This window comes from Cucurbita pepo, chromosome 14 (genome assembly GCF_057944985.1).
Source record: "Cucurbita pepo subsp. pepo isolate OVF chromosome 14, ASM5794498v1, whole genome shotgun sequence".
NCBI classification, from domain to species: Eukaryota; Viridiplantae; Streptophyta; class Magnoliopsida; order Cucurbitales; family Cucurbitaceae; genus Cucurbita; species Cucurbita pepo.
The window spans coordinates 10,381,075-10,403,220 of record NC_141811.1 but is presented as its reverse complement, the minus strand read 5'-3'; the positions used below and the strand labels follow the sequence as shown (position 1 = coordinate 10,403,220).

Sequence of the window (22,146 nt, the reverse complement as noted above, 5' to 3'; positions counted from 1 at the left end):
TCTTCGGAACTCAAGCCTAGCAGTCCTCCACCAGGGGGCGGGCTTTTGATTTCTGTGGAACTCAAGCCTACCAGTCAACTACCAGGGGGCCGATTGAAGCAAAATAAAATCTGAAACACAAACAAGATAATCTAGTAGGGGGAAACACAAACAAATAATCGTTTCAAACAAGATAATCTACTAGGGGGAAACACAAACAAATAATCAACCACCATGGAACTCAAACCCACGACCACAAAGTTAAGAGACTTCAAACCCACGACCACAAAGTTAAGAGACTTGTGCTCTACCAACTAACCTAGACAAGCTTTTGGTTTCTTTGGAACTCAAGCCTAGTAGTCCACCACTAGGAGGCCGATTGGAGCAAAATAAAATCTAAAATACAAACAAAATAATTGCCCATCGTGGGAATTGAACCCACAACCACAAGGTTAAGAGCCTTGCACTCTACCAACTGAGCTAGACAGGCTTTTGGTCTCTTCAAAACTCAAGCCTAGTAGTCCACCACCAGGGGGCTGAAAGGTTAAGACCCTAACAGTCAGGGGCCGTCCACCACCACGGACCGATTGAAGCAAAATAAAATCTGAACTACCAGGGAGATTGAAGCAAAATAAAATCTGAACTACAGGGGACCAGCGGATTGAAGCAAAATAAAATCAAACACAAACAAGATAATCGCCCACCGTGGCCTAGCAGTCCACTACCAGGGGGCCGATTGAAGCAAAATAAAATCTAAAACACAAATAAATAATCACCCACCGTTGGGCTCAAAACCCACAACCACAAAGTTAAGAGCCTTACGCTCTACCAACTAAGCTAGACAGACTTTTCATTTTTTTGGAACTCAAGCCTAGTAGTCCACCACCAGGGGGCCGGTTGGAGCAAAATAAAATCTAAAACACAAATAAGATAATCGCCCACCATAGGGCTCAAACCCACAACCACAAGGTTAAGAGCCTTGCACTCTACCAACTGAGCTAGACGAGCTTTTGGTTTCTTTGAAACTCAAGCCTAGCAATCCACCACCAGGGGCTGAAAGGTTAAGAGCCTAGCCGTCAGAGGCCGTCCACCACCAGGGGCCGATTGAAGCAAAATAAAATCTGAACTACCAGGGATTGAAGCAAAATAAAATCTGAACTACCAGGGATTGAAGCAAAATAAAATCTGAACTACGGGATTGAAGCAAAATAAAATCTGAAACACAAACAAGATAATCGCCCACCGTGCTAGCAGTCCACTACCAGGGGGCCGATTGAAGCAAAATAAAATCTAAAACACAAACAAATAATCTGGGGTTTGAGTCCACCACCAGGGGCCGATTGAAGCAAAATAAAATCTGAACTACCAGGGGGTTGAAGCAAAATAAAATCTGAACTACCATGGGGATTGAAGCAAAATAAAATCTGAAACACAAACAAGATAATCGCCCCCCCCCCCCCCCCCCCCCCCGCCCCGTGCTAGCAGTCCACTACCAGGGGGCCGATTAAAGCAAAATAAAATCTAAAACACAAACAAATAATCACCTACCGTGCGGCTCAAATCCACAACCACAAAGTTAAGAGCCCAATGCTCTACCAACTAAGCTAGACAAGCTTTTAGTTTCTTTGGAACTCAAGCCTAGTAGTCCACCACCAAGAGGCCGATTGGAGCAAAATAAAATCTAAAACACAAACAAGATAATCGCCCACTATGGGGCTCAAACCCACAACCACAAGGTTAAGAGCCTTGCGCTCTACCAACTAATCTAGACGAGCTTTTGGTTTCTTTGAAACTCAAGTCTAGTAGTCCACCACTAGGGGGCTGAAAGGTTAAGAGCCTAGCAGTCAGGGGCCGATTGAAGCAAAATAAAATCTGAAACACAAACAAGATAATCACTCATCGTGGGGCTCGAACCTACAACCACAAGGTTAAGAGCCTTGAGCTCTACCAACTAAGCTAGACAAGCTTTTGGTTTTTTTTGGAACTCAAGCTTAGTAGTCCTCCACCAGGGGGCCGGGCTTTTGGTTTCTGTGGAACTCAAGCCTAGTAGTCCACCATCAAGAGGCCGGAAGGTTAAGAGGATATGGGCCGATTGGAGCAAAATAAAATCTTAAACACAAACATGATAATTGCCCACCATGGGGCTCAAATCCACGACCACAAGGTTAAGAGCCTTGCGCCCTACCAACTGAGCTAGACGGGCTTTTGGTTTTTTTGGAACTCAAGCCTGAACAGACGGGCTTTTGGTTTCTTTTGAACTCTAGCCTAGCAGTCCACCACCAGGGGGCCGATTGAAGCAAAATAAAATCTGAAACACAAACAAGATAATCGCAGTCCACCACCAGGGGGCCGATTGAAGCAAAATCTGAAACACAAACAAGATAATCGAAGTCCACCACCAGGGGGCCGATTGAAGTAAAATAAAATCTGAAAAAAAACAAGATAATCGCAGTTCACCACCACGGGCCAATTGAAGCAGAATAAGATATTAAACACAAACAAGATAATCGCAGTCCACCACCAGGGGCCGATTGAAGCAAAATCTGAAACACAAACAAGATAATCGCAGTCCACCACCAAGGGGCCGATTGAAGCAAAATAAAATCTGAAACACAAATAAGATAATCGCAGTCCACCACCAGGGGGCCGATTCAAGCAGAATAAAATCTGAAACAGAAACAAGATAATCGCAGTCCACCACTAGGGGGGCGATTGAAGTAAAATAAAGTCTGAAACAGAAACAAGATAATCGCAGTCCACCACCAGGGGGCCGATTGAAGCAGAATAAGATCTGAAACACAAACAAGATAATCGCAGTCCACCAACAGGGGGCCGATTGAAGCAAAACAAAATCTGAAACACAAACTGATGGTGTTAATATAACACATGCGGAAGCAATTTGGATCTTAGGCACTTTTAGAACATCAATTATAGTAAATAACTAGCATGTTCATAAGTATTAAAACTTAATGAGTTTGAATACTAACCTTTTGTAGTTCAAACTTCTTTTTCCTCACGAACCGGTTTCGAACCACCACTAGTGTCTTCTCCACTATCCTCCGGCCTTAGAACGGGATTATGGAATTCGGTGAGTGACTAAACTTGAGAGGGATTTTGTATATATGAAGAGAGTGTTTGTGAGAGGTTTTTCTCAAGGTTTTTCACCAAGAAAAAGAAGACTTTCCATGTACCATGATCACTCTATTTAAAGAGTCATGTTTGCATGTTCATGCAAATTTGATATCACCAAATTTTGACACTTAAAATTCCACTCAAATGTTTGGGATTATGTGGCAAGCATGCATGTTTGAGTTAACCAAATTTTGACACTCAAAATTCCACTCAAACTTGTGGAGTTTATTTGGCAAACATGCAAGTTTGGTTAAACCAAATTTGACACCTCAAAATTCCACTAACATGGATTTTTCCATGAAATGAAGTCAACATTTTGACTTTCTTCATTTTAATTTAACAATTAATTTGAATAATTAATTTCAAATTAGAGTAACATTAAATGATTAATTAAACTATTTAATTAATATTTAATATTAATTCAAATGCCAATCTCAATCAATTACGACACATAATTGATTAAGATATTTAAATCTTATTTAAATATCTCAGATTCTCTCCTTTTGTTTAATTCGTAAATAAAACAAAAATGCGGTTAAATATATCGTATATATGTAGCGCATATTCCCTAATTTGAATTCGAACACTTCGAACTCACTCGTCACACTGTTCTATGGTTTAGTCCGATATGAGTTAGTAGAGGGACCTAATGGACCTATAGATCATGGGGCTCCAACGATCCAAGATTAACCGGCTAAACTCATTAACCTTGTTAACCAACATTCGTTAACTACTAGGACACTCCACTATAGCCTAGTAGTTGCACTCCCCTAACTATAGATATATTTCTGTCCATTTGATATAACCATGATTAGTAAGTCGATCCTTCACAGGTTGTTCGTAACTAGAGCTGGGTCAATTTACCGTTTTACCCCTAAAGTTACTTCTTGTTCCTTATGTCTCACTGATCCTCTAATGAACAATTGGTTTGTGGTCCAACCAGTAAACCGAATCCCTCTTAGGCCAATGAGAGGGTGGGGTCCCTTGTTCAAGACCTAGAGTCAATGCTTAAGGGAACTACCTCTCTTCTATCCCTAAAAGTGGGTAGGAGCGAATTCCATCTTGCACCCCACGTCCCCAGCCATTCATCCAGTCTTACCCCTGAAATGGGAGGCCTATTGAGTCGGCGAACTAGAGCCACTCTCACCCATGCAAATCTAAGGATAATTCCGAATAAACAAGAGTTCATGGTTAGCTCAGGATTAAAACCGAGTTACCTAGGTTATCGAATGAAAAGAAAATCAGTCTCAACAGTAAACGACATTATAAAGTGAGAGTGGTTTTCTTCATGGTCCAATCATATGCAATACTCATTGCATAGGACGCCCCCACTCATATGTCTTCACATGTACAATTTAGTGATCACATTGTTTATATCATATACAAAAGTGGGCCGCATCCATAGTGTTCCCAGAATAAGGTACTAAGCCTTATCCTTATACTATAGATCATTTTGACTATATACTTGAACTTGATCCACTCTTATGTCTCTACATATAGTTCAAGTAATCAAACTATAGCCAGAGTGTTCTTAGTTTATTGGATTCAGATTAATGATCGTAAAGTTCATTTTATTCAATAACAATCTTTACTGAATAAACAACAATAATAAATTTATTGAAAATAGAATATCTTTTTGTTTACAAACTATGAGTTTTAGGACATAAAACCCAACACAAACAAGATAATCGCAGTCCACCACCAGGGGGCCGATTGAAGCAGAATAAAATCTTAAACACAAACAAGATAATCGCAGTCCACCACCAGGGGGCCGATTGAAGTAAAATAAAATTTGAAACACAAACAAGATAATCGCAGTCCACCACCAGGGGGCCGATTGAAGTAAAATAAAATTTGAAACACAAACAAGATAATCGCAGTCCACCACCAGGGGGCCGATTGAAGCAAAATAAAATCTGAAACACAAACAAGATAATAGCAGTCCACCACCAGGGGCCGATTGAAGCATAATAAAATCTTAAACACAAACAAGATAATCGCAGTCCACCACCAGGGGGCCGATTGAAGCAAAAAGCAGTCCACCACCAGGGGGCCGATTGAAGTAAAATAAAATTTGAAACACAAACAAGATAATCCCAGTCCACCACCAGGGGGCCGATTGAAGCAAAATAAAATCTGAAACACAAACAAGATAATAGCAGTCCACCACCAGGGGCCGATTGAAGCATAATAAAATCTTAAACACAAACAAGATAATCGCAGTCCACCACCAGGGGGCCGATTGAAGCAAAATAAAATCTGAAACACAAACAAGATAATAGCAGTCCACCACCAGGGGCCGATTGAAGCATAATAAAATCTTAAACACAAACAAGATAATCGCAGTCCATCACCAGGGGGCCGATTGAAACAGAAATAAAATCTTAAACACAAACAAGATAATCGCAGTCCACCACCAGGGGGCCGATTGAAACAGAAATAAAATCTTAAACACAAACAAGATAATCGCAGTCCACCACCAGGGGGCCGATTGAAACAGAAATAAAATCTTAAACACAAACAAGATAATCGCAGTCCACCACCAGGGGGCCGATTGAAACAGAAATAAAATCTTAAACACAAACAAGATAATCGCAGTCCACCACCAGGGGGCCGATTGAAGCAAAATAACCACGACCACAAGCTTAATAGCCTTGCGCCCTACGAACTGAGCTAGACGAGCTTTGGTCTGTTCGAAACTCAAGCCTAGCAATCCACAATCAAATAATCGCCCACTCTGAGGCTCAAACCCACAACCACAAAGTTAAGAGTCTTGCGCTCTGCCAACTGAGCTAAACGGGCTTTTGGTCTCTTTAAAACTCAAGCCTACTAGTCTACCACCAGGGGGCCGATTGGAGCAAAATGAAATCTAAAACACAAACAAGATAATAGCCTATTGTGGGATTCAAACCATCGACTATAAGGTTAAGAGCCTTGCACTCTGTCAACTGAGCTAAATGAGCTTTTGATCTCTTTGAAACTCAAGCCTAACAATCCACTCTACGAACTGCTAGACGGGCTTTTGGTTTCGAAGCCTAGCAGTCCACTCCCAGGGGCCGATTGAAGCAAAATAAAATCTAAAACACAAACAAATAATCGCCCACAATAGGGCTCAAACCCACGACCACAAAGTTAAGAGCCTTGCACTCTACCAACTAAGCTAAACAGGCTTTTGGTTTCTTTGGAACTCAAGCCTAGTAGTCCACTACCAGAGAGCCGATTGGAGCAAAATAAAATCTGAAACACAAACAAGATAATCGCCCACCATGGGGCTCAAACCCACAACCACAAAGTTAAGAGCCTTGCACTCTAACAACTGAGCTAGACGGGCTTTTGAAACACAAACAAGATAATCGCTCACCGTTGGGCTCAAACCCACGACCACTATGTTAAGAGCCTTGCACTTTACCAACTAAGCTTAACCAGGGGACCAATTAAGAGCCTTGCGCTCTACCAAATGAGCTAAACAAGCTTTTGGTTTCTTTAAAATAAAATCTAAAACACAAACAAGATAATCTGATAAGCGCCTACAATGCTGGAATTTGCAAAGCTAGAGGTCCTTCTAGAATCCTTGCAAAACGCTCACAGAGAAAGCTAACTTAACGGATTGATTCCAACCAAGAGCTGGTTAGAAGATGAATGACTCTTAGATCGAACTTGGAATCTATGATGGTCACTCTTAGATACCAAGACAATTAACTCCAGAATTAGCTTGATCAAAACTAATTCAATGAATCGGTTTAAACATCAAACCAAAGCAAGGTTTGAAAAAGAATAACACCAAAAGGGTATCAAGAAAACACAAAGGCTTTTTCTGTATTCAACAAATGAATATTACATGCCTTTAAATAGGCCCAAAAAATAACCCTAACATAATAAGATCCAGCCACCAACTACAAATCATTAATAAATGCTATTAAATACAAATTGAAGAAAATAAGGCATTCATACAAACTATTAATAAATGCTATTAAATATAAATTGAAGAAAATGAGGCATTCATAAATTGTATGGGTAGTTCAAGGCATGCTATTAAATATAAATCGAAGAAAATAAGGCATTCATAAATTGTATTGGTAGTTCAACTACGAATGATAAGTCTAATCACTTTAAATTGTATTGGTAGTTCAACTACGAATGATAAGTCTAATCACTTTCTAATGTCAGAATCTTCGTAGTTCAAGGCATGCTATTAAATATAAATCGAAGAAAATAAGGCATTCATAAATTGTATGGGTAGTTCAACTACGATAAGTCTAATCACTTTCTAATGTCAGAATCTTCTCTTTGTATTGCTTCTTGTAATAGAATCTTCTCTTTGTATTGCTCCTTGTAATTGCTCTTCGGGTACATGAAGGTGATCAGGTGAGCAGTTATTATTGCTTCTTGTAATTGCTCTTCGGGTACATGAAGGTGATCAGGTGAGCAGTTATTAGATTCATATCATAATCGCCCACTGTGGAGCTCAAACCCACGAGCTAGACGGGCTTTTGGTCTCTTCAGAACTCAAGCCTAGCAGTCCTAGCACGAGGCCGATTGAAGCAAAATAAAATTTGAAACACAAATAAGATAATCGCCCACCATGGGACTCGAACCCACGACCACAAGGTTCAAAGCTTTGCGCTCTACCAACTGAGCTAGACGGGCTTTTGATTTCTTTGGAACTCAAGCCTAGTAGTCCACCACCAGGGGGCCGATTGAAGCAAAATAAAATCTCGCCCATCGTGGGGCTCAAACACACAACCACAAGGTTAAGAGCCTTGCACTCTACCAACTGAGTTAGACAGGCTTTTGGTTTTTTTGAAACTCAAGCCTAATAGTCCACCACCAGGGGGCCGAAAGGTTAAGAGCCTTGCGCTCTACCAACAGTCCACCACCACCGGGGGGCCGAAAGGTTAAGAGCCTTGCGCTCTACCAACAGTCCACCACCAAGGGGCCGAAAGGTTAAGAGCCTTGCGCTCTAGGGGCCGAAAGGTTAAGAGCTAACTTTGGAACTCAAACCTAGCAATCCACCACCAGGGGGCCGAAAGGTTAAGAGCCTTGCGCTCTAGGGGCCGAAAGGTTAAGAGCCAACTTTGGAACTCAAACCTAGCAATCCACGACCAGGGGCCGAAAGGTTAAGAGACAACTTTGGAACTCAAACCTAGCAATCCACCACCAGGGGGCCGAAAGGTTAAGAGCCTTGCGCTCTAGGGGCCGAAAGGTTAAGAGCCAACTTTGGAACTCAAACCTAGCAATCCACGACCAGGGGCCGAAAGGTTAAGAGACAACTTTGGAACTCAAACCTAGCAATCCACCACCAGGGGGCCGAAAGGTTAAGAGCCTTGCGCTCTACCAACAGTCCACCACCAGGGGGCCGAAAGGTTAAGAGCCTTGCGCTCTAGGGGCCGAAAGGTTAAGAGCCAACTTTGGAACTCAAACCTAGCAATCCACGACCAGGGGCCGAAAGGTTAAGAGACAACTTTGGAACTCAAACCTAGCAATCCACCACCAGGGGGCCGAAAGGTTAAGAGCCTTGCGCTCTAGGGGCCGAAAGGTTAAGAGCCAACTTTGGAACTCAAACCTAGCAATCCACCACCAGGGGCCAAAAGGTTAAGAGCCAACTTTGGAACTCAAACCTAGCAATCCACCACCGGGGGGCCGAAAGGTTAAGAGCCTTGCGCTCTACCAACAGTCCACCACCACTCGGGGGCCAAAAGGTTAAGAGCCTTGCGCTCTACCAACAGTCCACCACCACCCGGGGGCCGAAAAGTTAAGAGCCTTGCGCTCTACCAACTTTGGAACTCAAACCTAGCAATCCACCACCAGGGGGCCGATTGAAGCAAAATAAAATTTGAAACACAAACAAGATAATCGCCGACTATGGAGCTCGAACCCACGACCACAATGTTAAGAGCCTTATGCTCTACCAATTGAGCTAGACAAGCTTTTAGTCTCTTTGGAACTCAAGCCTAGCCACCACAGGGCCGATTAAAGCAAAATAAAATCTAAAACACAAACAAAATAATCATCCACCGGGGGGCTTGAACCATGATCATAAGATTAAGAGCTTTGCGCTTTACCAACTAAGCTAGACGAGCTTTTGATTTTTTTAGAACTCAAGCCTAGGAGTCCACCACCAGGGGGCCGATTGGAGCAAAATAAAATCTAAAACACAAATAAGATAAAATTACCCACCATAGGGCTTGAACCTACAACCAAAGGTTAAGAGCCTTGCACTCTACCAACTAAGCTAGATGAAACCCATATATATGAGAGACGGAGGAATAAGCTATTCTTTGTTTTGAAATTGCGTTGACCCGAGTTGAAGCTGCATAGATTATTTGAATTATGCCTACTATGATCAACCAGGGTGAAAAAAGAGAATGGGCGGGGGGTAATCCATATATATTGATCTGAACCAATCCATATGCTACCATTTTAAGAGAAAAATAATTCTATTTTAAGAGCTTTAAAGAGAAATTTGTAAGTATTTTGATTGTTATAAAAAGTATTGAGAACCCATTACAAAAATGAATTTGTGAGATTTTGCTATAATATTCACAATATTAAAATAGAACATTAATTATAGAAAACTGGCATAGTTCTAAGCAAATTAGTATCGACGGTATAACCCTACTAAATTTTCAACATCTAGCTAGTTTGATAAGCAAAAATTCTTCATTTTTAGAGTGATTGCTTAAGTTAAGCCTTCTTGACACGTTTTTTAGTTCAGTCTTAGTACAATGGATTACATAGATATTTCCTGTGCTCTTTCGTTTCCAAACAGATTTGTTCATCGGTAATGACGATCACGTTGGTGAGAATACATACTGATATGTCTCTAACTTATTTTAATGATGAGTAAAGCAGTCAAGCTACTGCACCTATCTATTATAATAATTTAGTAGTTGGGTAGGATCGAATCATTGGCTCTCTATATTTATGTAACCTTAGAAAAAGAAATGAAAATAATAATAATATAACATAAATATGACTTACAATCTTCAATTATAGAAAAAATTGAAAGAGTAATTTTTTTTTAAATGAAAAATTTAATAATAATTAATATATATTTGGAACAAAAAAAAAAAAAAAAAAAAAAAAAAAAACTCTCACTTATTGTATTAAATATAGATTATAAGAAAAAAAATATTTTAATGCAACTAATCTTTTTTTTTAAGGCACAACTAATCTTTTTTTAAGGCACAACTAATTTTAATTATCAACTTAATTACAAACACACCCTTATAGAGAAAGGTAATAAAAAAAAAATTAGATAATTCAAAAAGATCAACCAATCAAACTGGTTGAGTTAAGAATCGAACAAAACTGAATTATGGTTAATTACAAAAACTACATATATTTATTTAATTTCATAATTATTTATTCTTTTGATCTCTCTAAAATAATTTTTAACTGTTTAAAAAGTAATTTTTTAAAAAGTTTTAATTAAATATTTGAGAAAAGAATAAATAAATATTATACAAATTAACATTATATTTTTATTAAAAATAAAAAATTAAATAAAAAATTCAATTAATTGGAACTAATTTAATTTGATTGGTTTATTTATTTGGATAAAATAATTAAGTATCGACGGACCCTATGGTCCCGATTTTTTAATATTATTGGCGGCCAAAATCAAATAATTTGCAAAAAAAAAAAAAGAAAAAAGAAAAAAAAAAGTATTTTATTTATTTATTTACTTATTTTCCATTTTCTCTTCCAATCTTCATCGGGTATATAATCCTGGTCTCTCCGGTCTTTGGCTCTTCACTTCTTCTGGTCTTCTGGGTTTCTCAAGATACCAATTTCGATACCCCTCGTTTCTCTCTCTCTTTCCCTTTCTTCATTTCTTTTTTGTCTCTCCTTCTCAGATCGCGCGCCGTTTCTGTTCTCCAGATTCTTCCCACTCCAAAAATTGATACCAAAATCATCCGGATTCGTCTGATATCGGGGAGTTGCAGATCTGGGTTTTGCGCAATTCAGCTGATTCTTCATGGCTTCCACTGGGAATCCAAATCCAAATCCAACGAATCCACCATTTGATGTCCAGAAATTCTTTAAACCCACCATTTCAAACCCTCCGCCGACCTCCCAAAACCCTACCCTTTTGAATTCATCGCCATTTCCGCCTCCTTCTTCCTCTTACCCTCCTCCCACTGGTCCTTTCTCTTACCCACTTCAGAACGCCCCATTTCATCATCCCTATCATTCTCCTCATCTTCCCAATCAAGTTCCGTACTCTCAGGACCAGTTCTCTAATCTTCACCATCAGCGCTCTCTTTCTTATCCCACGCCGCCGCTTCAGCCTTCTCCTCCTCCGGTCAACGTCGGCGTCCCGCAGAACAATCCGGCGCAGAGCTCTGGTGCTCGGATAATGGCGATGATTAGAGCCCCTGGTTCTAATCTCGAACAACTCCCTCTTCCCCCTGCTCCATTGGCTTCGATGCCGTCTCCTTCCTCGGGCATTCCTGAATCTTCAGCGCCTCCTAATATTCCCATCATGACTACCATTCCCATGATACAGGGGGTTAATCCTGGCATTTCTCCTACCGGGCCGGTTCGAATGCCGAGTAGTAAGCTTCCTAAAGGCCGGCATTTGATCGGTGATCATGTGGTGTATGATGTGAATGTTAGGTTGCAAGGAGAGATCCAGCCACAGCTCGAAGTGACGCCTATTACCAAATATGGTTCAGATCCTCAGCTTGTGCTGGGGCGTCAAATTGCGGTCAACAAGACATATATATGCTATGGATTGAAACAGGGGAACATTCGAGTTCTTAATATCAATACCGCACTAAGATCTTTGTTTCGAGGCCATGAAAAGGTTTGGCTTACAACTTTTGTTTCTTTGTTCTTTTAATTTGAATGAATTGCTTCGTTGCTTGCTTGGGGATCTATCATTTTGCTGGTTTTTCATTGATCATTGTTTTACATTGTAATACTTGGAATATTACAATAGTTACTTTTTAATATTTCCGTCGTAAACAAGTAACCCCATTTGATGTATGGAGATTTACCAAGAGGCAACCTACTGGAGCTAACGAGAAGGTGCTCCAATTAGAGTTAGTATAGGAGGATAAATAGATGCAAAATGGTTTGAGCAAGAGCTCCAAGAGAAGTGGCAGACGTTTGTTTCAGTCCCAATCCTGTCTTAACAAATGTGAGTATATCTTCTGTCATAGGTTTATAATAGGGCACATCCTTGAAAAAGTTCAACTAGAGACCTTGCCACGATAAAAAAAAATTTGGCCATAAACTAACTCTTTAAACTTCTAGGACTTCAAAGCGTTGATAAAAAAAAGTGTCTCCATCACTTTGTCATCGCTGCGTGGAATTTTTTTCCATTGAAATTGACGCAAGTATAAGAGATATGCTAGGGTAAAGAACTGGGCATGACGTTATCTAATCTTTTTCCCACCAGTGGGGTTCCCTTGCTTGTTAGTTGACAGCTTCAAGAACTTGATTGGCTGTTCTTACCTTCAAACACTTGTGTTATATGATGGAAATTGAAGTCATGGTTCCGTCTAGTGATAACCAGAAAGGTTAGTCCTACATTCTAGGTTGCTTTCTATCCCTAGCCTCTTTTGACCACTTGAAAGGAGCAAACATTGAATACTTCAGAAGCAGCTAGTGCAAAGCTTGACTATACGGTGCTTTGGGGCTGTTATTCGTATGCAAGATACTTTCTCTATGTAATCTGCTAATTTGGGCGCACCCTTATTATGTTTATGGTATCCCATCACTAGCTTCACTTGCCTAAAACAAATCCATTCCACAGATCATAGACTCTCCAGTGTTTTCATTTGGACCTATCCGTAATCCCTCTTCCTCCGAGGAAAAAAAAAACCAAAATTTTGGTTCACTTAATGTGAGTGTATCCATTTGAAGTTTTTGTTTATTGGCAGGTTAGAACTCTCCACCTGCTGTAGTTTCTTGGAACTAACTCAAGCAATTATCTCTGTAGCCCATGATCATTGTTCCTCTCCTAGTCCTAACTTCGACCCCTACTTTGAACTAGTTTATATTACCAATTATTTTTATTTAGCTTCATACTAATGTAGTCTATTCTATAATGTACCCTATCTATGATGAAAACTTCTATCTAACATTCTCTTAGAATCAAATTCCAACGTTGGAAATATTAGGTGGCCTCGATTCCTCGATTTGGCTTTTCTGTAAAATATTGGTTTCTTTTTTTTTTTATTTACTTTTTAATATCTTTGAGTGTTTGTGTCAGTTTGCTTGCCACATTTGGCTATTTTTACACATTTTGTTGGATGGAAATTTGTAGGATATTAAATTCTAAGTAGATGGACAATTAATCTACTTTACCTAAGCCCTTTTTATATCTGTCCTCGATTCCATGGTGTTTTTCGTATTATTGTTATTATTCTTCTATTTTACACTTGTGTTGCATTCTTATCCTTCAACTGGGTTACGGTAAATTGTGACTGGTAAAATCCTCTTCCTCACTTATCTTCATCCTTCCTTCCCAAATTCTCAATAATGTCTTATTCACGCAGAGGGTCACTGACATGGCATTCTTTGCGGAAGATGTTCATCTTTTGGCTAGGTAATTATACACTGCATCCCAAACTTAATTTTGTATCTGCTTGGATTATTGTTTTATGGGCCTCTTTTACTCTCTTTTTGGAAGGCAGTTTTCCATAATAAAACTAAAATCCTCCCCCCCCCCCCTGCCCCACTGTTTTAACTGGGTTATGGCATATTTCTTTTATTCAGTGTTGACGTAGGTGGACGAGTTTATGTTTGGAAGATTTCTGAGGGCCCTGATGAAGAAACTAAGCCACAAATCACTGGGAAAGTTGTTATCTCCCTTCATATGGAAGGAGGAGAGGGGGAAATTGTTCATCCACGAGTTTGCTGGCATTGTCACAAACAGGCAATAATTATTTTAATGCAAACACCCATATTAGCCTTGATTCATAATTAGTTTTCTTTATGGTTTATAATTAATCATCATTGTACAGTTGCTCAACCTCCATACATGAATGTTGTCTGAATTTGTATAGGAAGTTTTGGTTGTTGGATTTGGGAAGTCTGTTCTGAGGATTGACACAACAAAAGTTGGAAAGGGTGAAAGCTTTTCTGCCGAAGCTCCTATCAAATTTTCTCTTGATAAGTTGATTGATGGTGTCCAGCTTGTTGGTAAGCATGATGGAGAAGTGACTGAGTTGTCCATGTGCCAGTGGATGACTTCTCGATTGGTTTCTGCTTCTATGGATGGAACGGTTAGTACTTATCCTGTTGAAGTTCTGAACTTGTTTATTTGACAAGTTCTCTTTGTGATTTATTCATTTTGCAAATACTTGCTGAAATTGACAAGTATTTTCTCAAAGAACTGAAGAAAATATTGTCCTTTACTTTTATGTTTACCAATTAAGTATTATTTTCCCATGTAGATGTTTTGCGGCATAGTGTTCTGTTTTCATGTAGCATAGTGTTCAGAACATGTATTTTCCATGTAAATGTTTTATTTGCACAGTTCTTTTTCCCCCTTTTCTTGTCTCAAATCTTCTGATTTTTATTTTGCTATCATGTTTTGGAAATTAATACATTATATTATCTATTTTCTGAAGACAATGGTCATGGATGTTTACTTTCAGAAAACTGCTTTATGGTTTCTTTCTTTTTTGTATGTGTATGTACATTATAGATCAAAATCTGGGAAGATCGCAAGGCATCACCTTTGCTGGTTTTGAGACCTCATGACGGCCAACCAGTTAATGCAGCTACTTTCTTGACTGCTCCTAATCGACCAGATCACATTATACTCATAACAGCTGTAAGTAATACAAGAACCTCTTTTTTCTTCTTTCAATTTGGTTGATTGATTGTCCGTGCTTTCCCTAATTTTAGCTGGCTAAGCATTTTCTCTCGTTTTAAACTCTTGATAGGGGCCTCTAAATCGGGAAGTGAAAATATGGTCATCTGCAAGCGAGGAAGGTTGGCTGCTTCCTAGTGATGCCGAATCATGGAAATGCACCCAGACCCTGGAGCTGAAGAGTTCAGCTGAAAGTCAAGTTGAAGAGGCTTTCTTTAATCAAATTGTAGCATTATCTCCAGCTGGCCTTCTTTTGCTTGCTAATGCTAAGAAGAATGCTATATATGCAATTCACTTAGATTATGGTCTTAATCCAGCCTCGACACGGATGGATTATATAGCAGAGTTTACTGTCACGATGCCGATTTTAAGTTTTACTGGAACGAGTGAAATATTAGACCGTCTAACACATATTGTCCAGGTCTATTGCGTACAAACACAAGCAATACAGCAGTATGCTTTAGACTTATCTCAGTGCTTACCCCCACCATTGGACAATGTGGTGTTAGAAAAGGCAGATTCTAATGTTTCACAAGATTCTGCTGGGGTTGAAGGACTGGCTGCCTTGTTTCCGTCTGGGAGCAAGCCAACTGACACACCCTTCACTAGTTCCACACCCAGGGGTTCAGTGCTAGTCAATGGCTCTGAAAGTGCTACTGCAGAAAGATATCCTGCAAGCACCACTTCTCAGGATGCCGCATCCATTGCAAATACGGAATCTAAACCTGCTACACTGTCACCTGTAGCTAGTAACACAGACATTGTCTCTACTGCATCACCTCCTCTTCCTTTGAGCCCACGCTTGTCTAGAAATCTGTCTGGTTTTAGAAGTCCAGTGGTTTCCTTTGAGCCTATTACTGCAGTTAGTGATCATGCTGGTGACCGACGTGGTAATGACTTTTCAGTCAATCGACAAATGGATGCCATTCACACAAATTTGTCGGAAGTGTCTTCCCTGGATGATGAGTCCAGAATCATTGAGGAGAAAATTGCACGGGAAGATCTGTCTAATGTCCTAAATCCTCCGATTGTGTTTAAGCATCCAACTCATCTTATTACCCCCTCTGAGATACTGATGGCTGTTTCTTCCTCTGAAACAACGAATGTCACTGAAGGTAAGAGTGAGGGAGAGACAAATATCCAGGACGTAGTGGTTAACAATGACGTTGAAGATACAGAGCTGGAGGTTAAAGAGGTAGAAATGAAGTCTCCTCAGAATGGTGAATATGGTCGTAGAGGTGAGCCTCAAAACCTTTCTCCGGAGAACAAGGAAAAAATTTTCTGCTCACAAGCTTCAGATCTTGGTATGGAAGTGGCTCGAGAGTGTAGTACACTATCATCTGAAACTTATATCATTGAGGAATCTCCACAAGTTGATGCTAATACAATAAACACAGAGGAAGACTCCCAAACTGGTGAGGGTGATAGAACATCTGCCAAAGATGTGTCGGAAAAGGTTTCGGAATCATCTATATCAACAACTCTTCAAATTCCAACTCCTAATACAAAGGGGAAAAAGAACAAGGGGAAAAATTCTCAAGCCTTAGGCTTGGGTTCCCAATCTTCCAGTGCTTTCAATTCTAATGAATCTTCCACTGAACCTTGCGGTAGTTCAAGCCTTCTTCCACCTGAAGCTGCTTTTCCTCCTTTACTGGCCATTCAAGATACGTTGAATCAGGTTAGGATTAGTAGATCTTTTAGCACAGAGTTGTACTCTAGATGGCCCTTTGGCCTGTCTAATTGTATTGGTTAATAATTTCAAATACTTTTGTATAGATAATGAGCACTCAGAAAGAAATGCAAAAGCAGATGCAGACGACACTTGCAGTTCCAGTTACTAAAGAAGGTAAAAGGCTGGAGGCAGCTCTTGGACGGAGCATGGAAAAGGCCTTGAAAGCGAATGCTGATGCATTATTGGCCCGGATTCAGGAAGAGAGTGCTAAAAATGAAAAATTATTACGTGATAATACTCAAAAGATATCTAGTCTTGTTGCAAACTTTGTAAACAAGGACTTGCCTGCCTTTTTAGAGAAAGCTCTGAAGAAGGAAATGTCTACCATTGGACCTGCTGTGGCTCGCACAATAACACCAGCTATTGAGAAAACAATTTCTTCTGCCATCACTGATTCCTTCCAGGTTTGAATTTATTTGCATACAGACTCTTCTCTTTTTCGTTCTCATCATGGGACCTTATTCATGGCTTGTGTGATGTAGAGAGGAGTAGGCGACAAGGCAGTAAGTCAACTAGAGAAAGCTGTCAACTCAAAGCTTGAAGCAACTGTTGCTAGGCAAATCCAAGCACAGTTTCAAACCTCCGGCAAGCAAGCTCTTCAGGTTTTGTTAATTTTTAATAAGCCATCGTCTCTATAATTCATTGATAATATTTCTTTGCAGGTCTTGGTTGTTGAGAATTTTGGTTAGAATAATAATCTTCTTATGCAGGATGCACTAAAATCTAGTTTCGAAGCATCAGTAATTCCTGCCTTTGAAATGTCGTGCAAAGCCATGTTTGAGCAAGTAGATTCTACCTTCCAGAAAGGACTGGTTGAACACTCAGCTGCAGCTCAGCAGCACTTCGACTCCTCACATTCTTCATTGGCACTTGCTTTGAGGGTACAATTGCTGAGCTGACATTCTTGATAGAATATAATTTACTCCCAGTTATAATCCCATGTTTCACTTTTTTATTATGGTGAAGCTTATCTTTCGTCTTACGGCCTTGTGAGTAATGTGCTAATCAAGTTATGACATGATGTTTTTAAAACTTTGGAGCAGTATGGGAAATGGTTATCTGTCTATTATGGTTATGATCTGTAAAATTAATTGGTAGTTAGCTCTCTAAGGATGGATGGACTTTATCCATCTGCTCTGCATGCAAAAAGAATCAGTTCTAGCTATAATTCATAGATAAATCCTGTTTTGTAGGTCCATGCTGGACATAAACGAAGTCATATTTTGGATTTTATGTTAGATAAGTCCACACAACACTTAAGATTTTCTTTGCATATCTGGATGGTGGATTTATTTGAAGTTCCTTGGATTTTCATGTATCTGGTTCAACCCAAGTTGAATTGTTAGGTACATTTGAAGGTTGAAGACGATGATATTTGATTAGCATGATTTGGCACCTTCTACAATCACCTTATTTTTATTAATTATTGTTTGTTTGCTGCTTTTTCCACCCGTGAACTAATTTAAGCATCGATACAGGATGCAATAAATTCAGCATCAACAATGGCACAGTCCTTGAGTGGAGAATTGGCTGAAGGCCAAAGAAAACTGATAGCCCTAGCAACTGCTGGAGCAAATGCTAGTTCAATGAATCCTTTGGTTACCCAACTAAGCAATGGACCATTGGGTGCTCTCCATGAGAAGGTTTACTCTTTTTACTTTTCTTCCTTGTATTTCACCTACTGGCCTGGTCTCATGTATTCTCAACGCATGCACTAGGTTGAGGTTCCTTTGGATCCTACCAAAGAACTGTCGAGACTGTTATCTGAAAGGAAATATGAGGAAGCTTTCACCACTGCTTTACAGAGAAGTGATGTGAATATTGTCTCTTGGTTATGTTCTCAGGTAATGTATGGAGTGACTGATTTTTGCATGCTTATGTTTTTAGGTTCATGCGATGTCACCTTGTGGTTGTTTTTTCAATATTTCTTGTGTATTCCTTCTTCTAGAATCCTCTTCAAAGATTTGTTTTTCTTCCGTTGTTACCGTCGTTACCATGTTGACCGCCTTCTTTTGATTACAAATGTTTGTTCTGGAAAGTATGGTCAGTTTTAGGACTGTATAGGCCATTACAAGCTTAACGAATGATGGATCCTTTTTCTGGCTATCCCATAGTTAGTGGTCTTGCATCTGTTTCTTCACTAATTTTGATCATCTTGCTATGAATGTAAACCGCAGTGGGTAACTACTGATTCTGAGCACTTCAACCACTAAACTAGGAAGATATATTGTATTGTTTGGCAGGTTGACCTTAGGGCCATTCTGGCAAATCCCCTTGCTTTGAGTCAAGGAGTACTGCTGTCACTTCTGCAACAATTAGCCTGTGATATCAACAAGGATAGATCCCGGAAAATTGGATGGATGACAGACGTGGCTGCAGCCGTTAATCCCACAGATCCAATGATAGCAATGCACGTACGACCCATCTTTGAACAGGTGTATCAGATTTTGAACCATCAACGGACCTTGTCAACGATCTCTCCCGTTGAGCTCACTGGCATTCGTATTATAATGCATGTTGTCAACTCCATGCTGGTAACTTGTAAATGATTCTTCCCTCTCTTTTTGGTATGTAATTTTGTTCTGTGGCACTTCAATACCCTAATGTGCAGATATAGAGCATGGAGAATAGATACACATCTCCTCTTTCATGTTTGTTTCTGTAAAAGGCACCGAAACCGTGTAGATCCGTTGTCGAATCTGTTGTGAAGTAGGCGTAGCATAGGCTCGCTCACATTTTGTTTCTCTTTGTTTCATTTCGTTTTTACGGGTGATTTTCTGTTGTCATTGTGCTAGAGTAGAGATGTGGCAGATGAGAAAAGCTGTTGGAATATGTTGCATTTTCCTTCTCCTCATGATTCCCACAAAGGTTGTGGGAAAGAGAGATTTTGTAGGTGGTTGGAGCTAAAAAAGAATAGAAGAGTTCCACCTCCCTTATTTTTTGTCCAAATTTTTTAACTTTCAAAAACCTAATCTTTCTACTACTTTATCCTTTTTGGTTTTGTGTCAAATATTTCTTGGCCTTGTGGTCACTGTTCAAGGTTATAATTGTCATTTCTTATCTTTGCCACATCTCCCGTCCCGTAACGAGACGGGTCAAAATGAAAGTTGGTGGACATGAGATACTCAGATAAAAGACGAGCAATTGAGATCACATTCAAATTTCTATTATAGAACCCGTAGTAATCTTTGATTATCAACAATTTTATTTTCAAATATATCATGTCCAACCACTGTAGGTGATGCTTCAGAATACGTTGCAATCAAGTTCAGGGGCTTGAACATATGTTGTCCGGACGTAGGTGACGTGATCCTAAGTTAGCTTGGTCACTCAATGTTGAGAGTAAGTATCGCACAATTGATAAATCCGCTGCCAAGAAAAGTGCGATTGTGATATATCAGTAAAAGAAAGCAATAAAGTGATACGTGGTTGTGGGTAACACGCAATAAAGTGATACGTGGTTGTGGGTAACACGCCTCGAATAATCATAATCATGACTCCTCTACTTTTGAGCATCTATAAAATTGTAAACCGTGAAATTATCTCGTTGAAAAATAATTCTCTAAATTTTAAATTAATAATTTGATTTGGATTCGAACCTACCTATTAATTACAAATACAAAATAAAAATTAATACCTAATTTAGATGGATTTTTTTTTTCCCACTAAAATTGTTACCCAATTTAAAAATCTTAAATTCATTACTTTCATGAACCAAACGTATTATTTGAATTAAAATTTTATTTAGTAGGAAAAAAAAAAGTACTAATTGCAATATTAAATGTCTAATCCATTCAACTTAAATAAATAAATAAATAAACGAACGTTAGTGGTTGAAAGACAGACGTGAAAATCACAGAGACGACAGTCATCCAAAGAAGACGATGGCTTCAAACTTCGAAGCAATTCGCTGTTCGATCGCTCCTCTTCACTTTCGAGTGAATGTGGCTCATCATCCTAAACCTTCTTCGAATTCCATTGCACGCCATTCCAATTCTGCGTTCAAAAAGCGTACAAATTTTGTTCCTGTCCTGTTGGTGTCGGGGTAGCCGATCGATGACAACCGAACCTTGTTTTTTGGTTTCTTCGGCGTTCAGGATTTTTCTTCGCCAAATTTTTGCTCACCTGAGTTGGCTTCAAGTCTCTTCAACCTCTTTTGTTCTGCTTTCACTGCCAATTATGGTAAGACACAACGAACTAATTGTTGTAACTTGTCTAGAAGATGTATTTTATTTAGTTTATAGTTCATATTAACTCTTTTTGGTTATTGACTCTCATTTGGATCATAACTCTTTTAGTTCATATTCTCATACATTTAGTTCATATATGAGGATTAGTATTGTTATGTCTATACAAGGGTTTGTCTAGCATTGTTTTAAGAGGAAGAATCATTGCCATTTTGTATTTGCCTAGAGGCAATTGGGAGGAATTTTGTTGTGAGACTTTGTAGTGTGAGAACGTAAGAGATACACTTGTAAACACTTTGGTTATAGTGATTGGCTACCACTTGTGGATGTAGAGGAATTTCTTCTCTTCAAACCACATAAATTTTTGTGTCTCTTTGTTTAATTTCTGTTTGTGGGTGTGCGAGTGCGAGCTTCTGCTTCTGCTACAACAATGGGGTATCAAAACATTGAAGGTTGTGGCATTTAAGAGTACAACAAGTAGTATCAAAGCACCATGTGGTATTTGGGGTATTTTGAAATGATGAACATCATTGATCACAAGACGTGATACAACAATTAGGTACCAGAATCAGAACATTTTGATTGTGGCATTACGGTACAACAAGTGGTATTAGAGTATTTTAGTTGTGGCATTTAAGAGTACAACAAGTGGTATCAAAGTATTGAAGGTGTAGCAGTTCGGCACACAACACTAAGGCCTTACCTAAAATTTTCTGTCTTCTTATTGGCGACCTTCATACTTTATGCTAGAAGTAGATTCTTTGCATATCATCTATTCCTTTCTTCGGCCTCGAATTACGCTTCGTATTTGTTCTCTTTTGTTTTGATTCTCTTGTACACTTCTGAATTTGAACAAATATGGTTCTTCATTGGCTGATACATCAATTTGAGGTTTCCCCGGATTTGTATTAATAGGATATTCAAACTAACCAGCTGCGTTAATGCTCTAATATTTGGACATCTGAATTAATCTCAACACAAAGATATGCACAAACCACGTTCTGTTCTCCCACCTCTTGGCAGATTGGTTAAAATTAATTGGATACTGATTTTGAACTGAAGGATTCTTGTTGTTACATGTGGCTTCCATATCATGATAATTGAGTAGAAGGGTTGGAGGTGGAGAACCTTTTTAACTGGTTTAGTAACTGAGGTTTCAAAGAACATGAATTACTTTCTTGAAGGTTTCAAGTTGGCTGGGCTTAATGTACACGACTGTCCCATGTATGTCCTGTTTTCTTTTGATTTGGTTATATAATGAATTCATTATTTGTTCAATTTTC

The 22,146-nt window shown here is 39.3% G+C and overlaps 1 protein-coding gene and 7 non-coding genes across 8 annotated transcripts; 1 reads left to right on the top strand and 7 right to left on the bottom strand.

Moving 5' to 3' along the window:
* Nucleotides 1-396: 396 nt before the first annotated feature.
* Nucleotides 397-469, bottom strand: TRNAK-CUU (transfer RNA lysine (anticodon CUU)). The gene has a single exon. It is a non-coding gene; the product is annotated as a tRNA-Lys (tRNA).
* A 445-nt stretch (nucleotides 470-914) lies between these two features.
* TRNAK-CUU (transfer RNA lysine (anticodon CUU)) lies at nucleotides 915-987 on the bottom strand. The gene has a single exon. It is a non-coding gene; the product is annotated as a tRNA-Lys (tRNA).
* Nucleotides 988-1,872: 885 nt separating this feature from the next.
* TRNAK-CUU (transfer RNA lysine (anticodon CUU)) lies at nucleotides 1,873-1,945 on the bottom strand. The gene has a single exon. It is a non-coding gene; the product is annotated as a tRNA-Lys (tRNA).
* A 164-nt stretch (nucleotides 1,946-2,109) lies between these two features.
* TRNAK-CUU (transfer RNA lysine (anticodon CUU)) lies at nucleotides 2,110-2,182 on the bottom strand. Its single transcript has one exon. It is a non-coding gene; the product is annotated as a tRNA-Lys (tRNA).
* Nucleotides 2,183-6,369: 4,187 nt separating this feature from the next.
* TRNAK-CUU (transfer RNA lysine (anticodon CUU)) lies at nucleotides 6,370-6,442 on the bottom strand. Its single transcript has one exon. It is a non-coding gene; the product is annotated as a tRNA-Lys (tRNA).
* A 1,243-nt stretch (nucleotides 6,443-7,685) lies between these two features.
* On the bottom strand, nucleotides 7,686-7,758 carry TRNAK-CUU (transfer RNA lysine (anticodon CUU)). Its single transcript has one exon. It is a non-coding gene; the product is annotated as a tRNA-Gln (tRNA).
* A 69-nt stretch (nucleotides 7,759-7,827) lies between these two features.
* On the bottom strand, nucleotides 7,828-7,900 carry TRNAK-CUU (transfer RNA lysine (anticodon CUU)). Its single transcript has one exon. It is a non-coding gene; the product is annotated as a tRNA-Lys (tRNA).
* Nucleotides 7,901-10,845: 2,945 nt separating this feature from the next.
* Nucleotides 10,846-19,420, top strand: VCS (Transducin/WD40 repeat-like superfamily protein). The gene is made up of 12 exons (XM_023697524.2): nucleotides 10,846-11,923; nucleotides 13,623-13,672; nucleotides 13,843-14,002; nucleotides 14,133-14,351; nucleotides 14,777-14,905; nucleotides 15,018-16,622; nucleotides 16,721-17,080; nucleotides 17,159-17,278; nucleotides 17,387-17,557; nucleotides 18,155-18,319; nucleotides 18,395-18,520; nucleotides 18,920-19,420. The coding sequence occupies exons 1-12, from the start codon at nucleotides 11,093-11,095 to the stop codon at nucleotides 19,223-19,225; spliced, it is 4,242 nt and encodes a 1,413-aa protein (XP_023553292.2). The 5' UTR covers nucleotides 10,846-11,092; the 3' UTR covers nucleotides 19,226-19,420.
* The last annotated feature ends 2,726 nt before the right edge of the window (nucleotides 19,421-22,146 follow it).

What these genes read in the sequence shown, in the direction of transcription:
- VCS (XM_023697524.2), top strand. Translation starts at nt 11,093, where the DNA reads ATGGCTTCCACTGGGAATCCAAATCCAAATCCAACGAATCCACCATTT. An exon ending in TGTTTCGAGGCCATGAAAAG is followed by an intron (nt 11,924 to 13,622) that starts GTTTGGCTTACA and finishes TTATTCACGCAG; the next exon opens with AGGGTCACTGACATGGCATT. An exon ending in CCATCACTGATTCCTTCCAG is followed by an intron (nt 17,081 to 17,158) that starts GTTTGAATTTAT and finishes TGTGTGATGTAG; the next exon opens with AGAGGAGTAGGCGACAAGGC.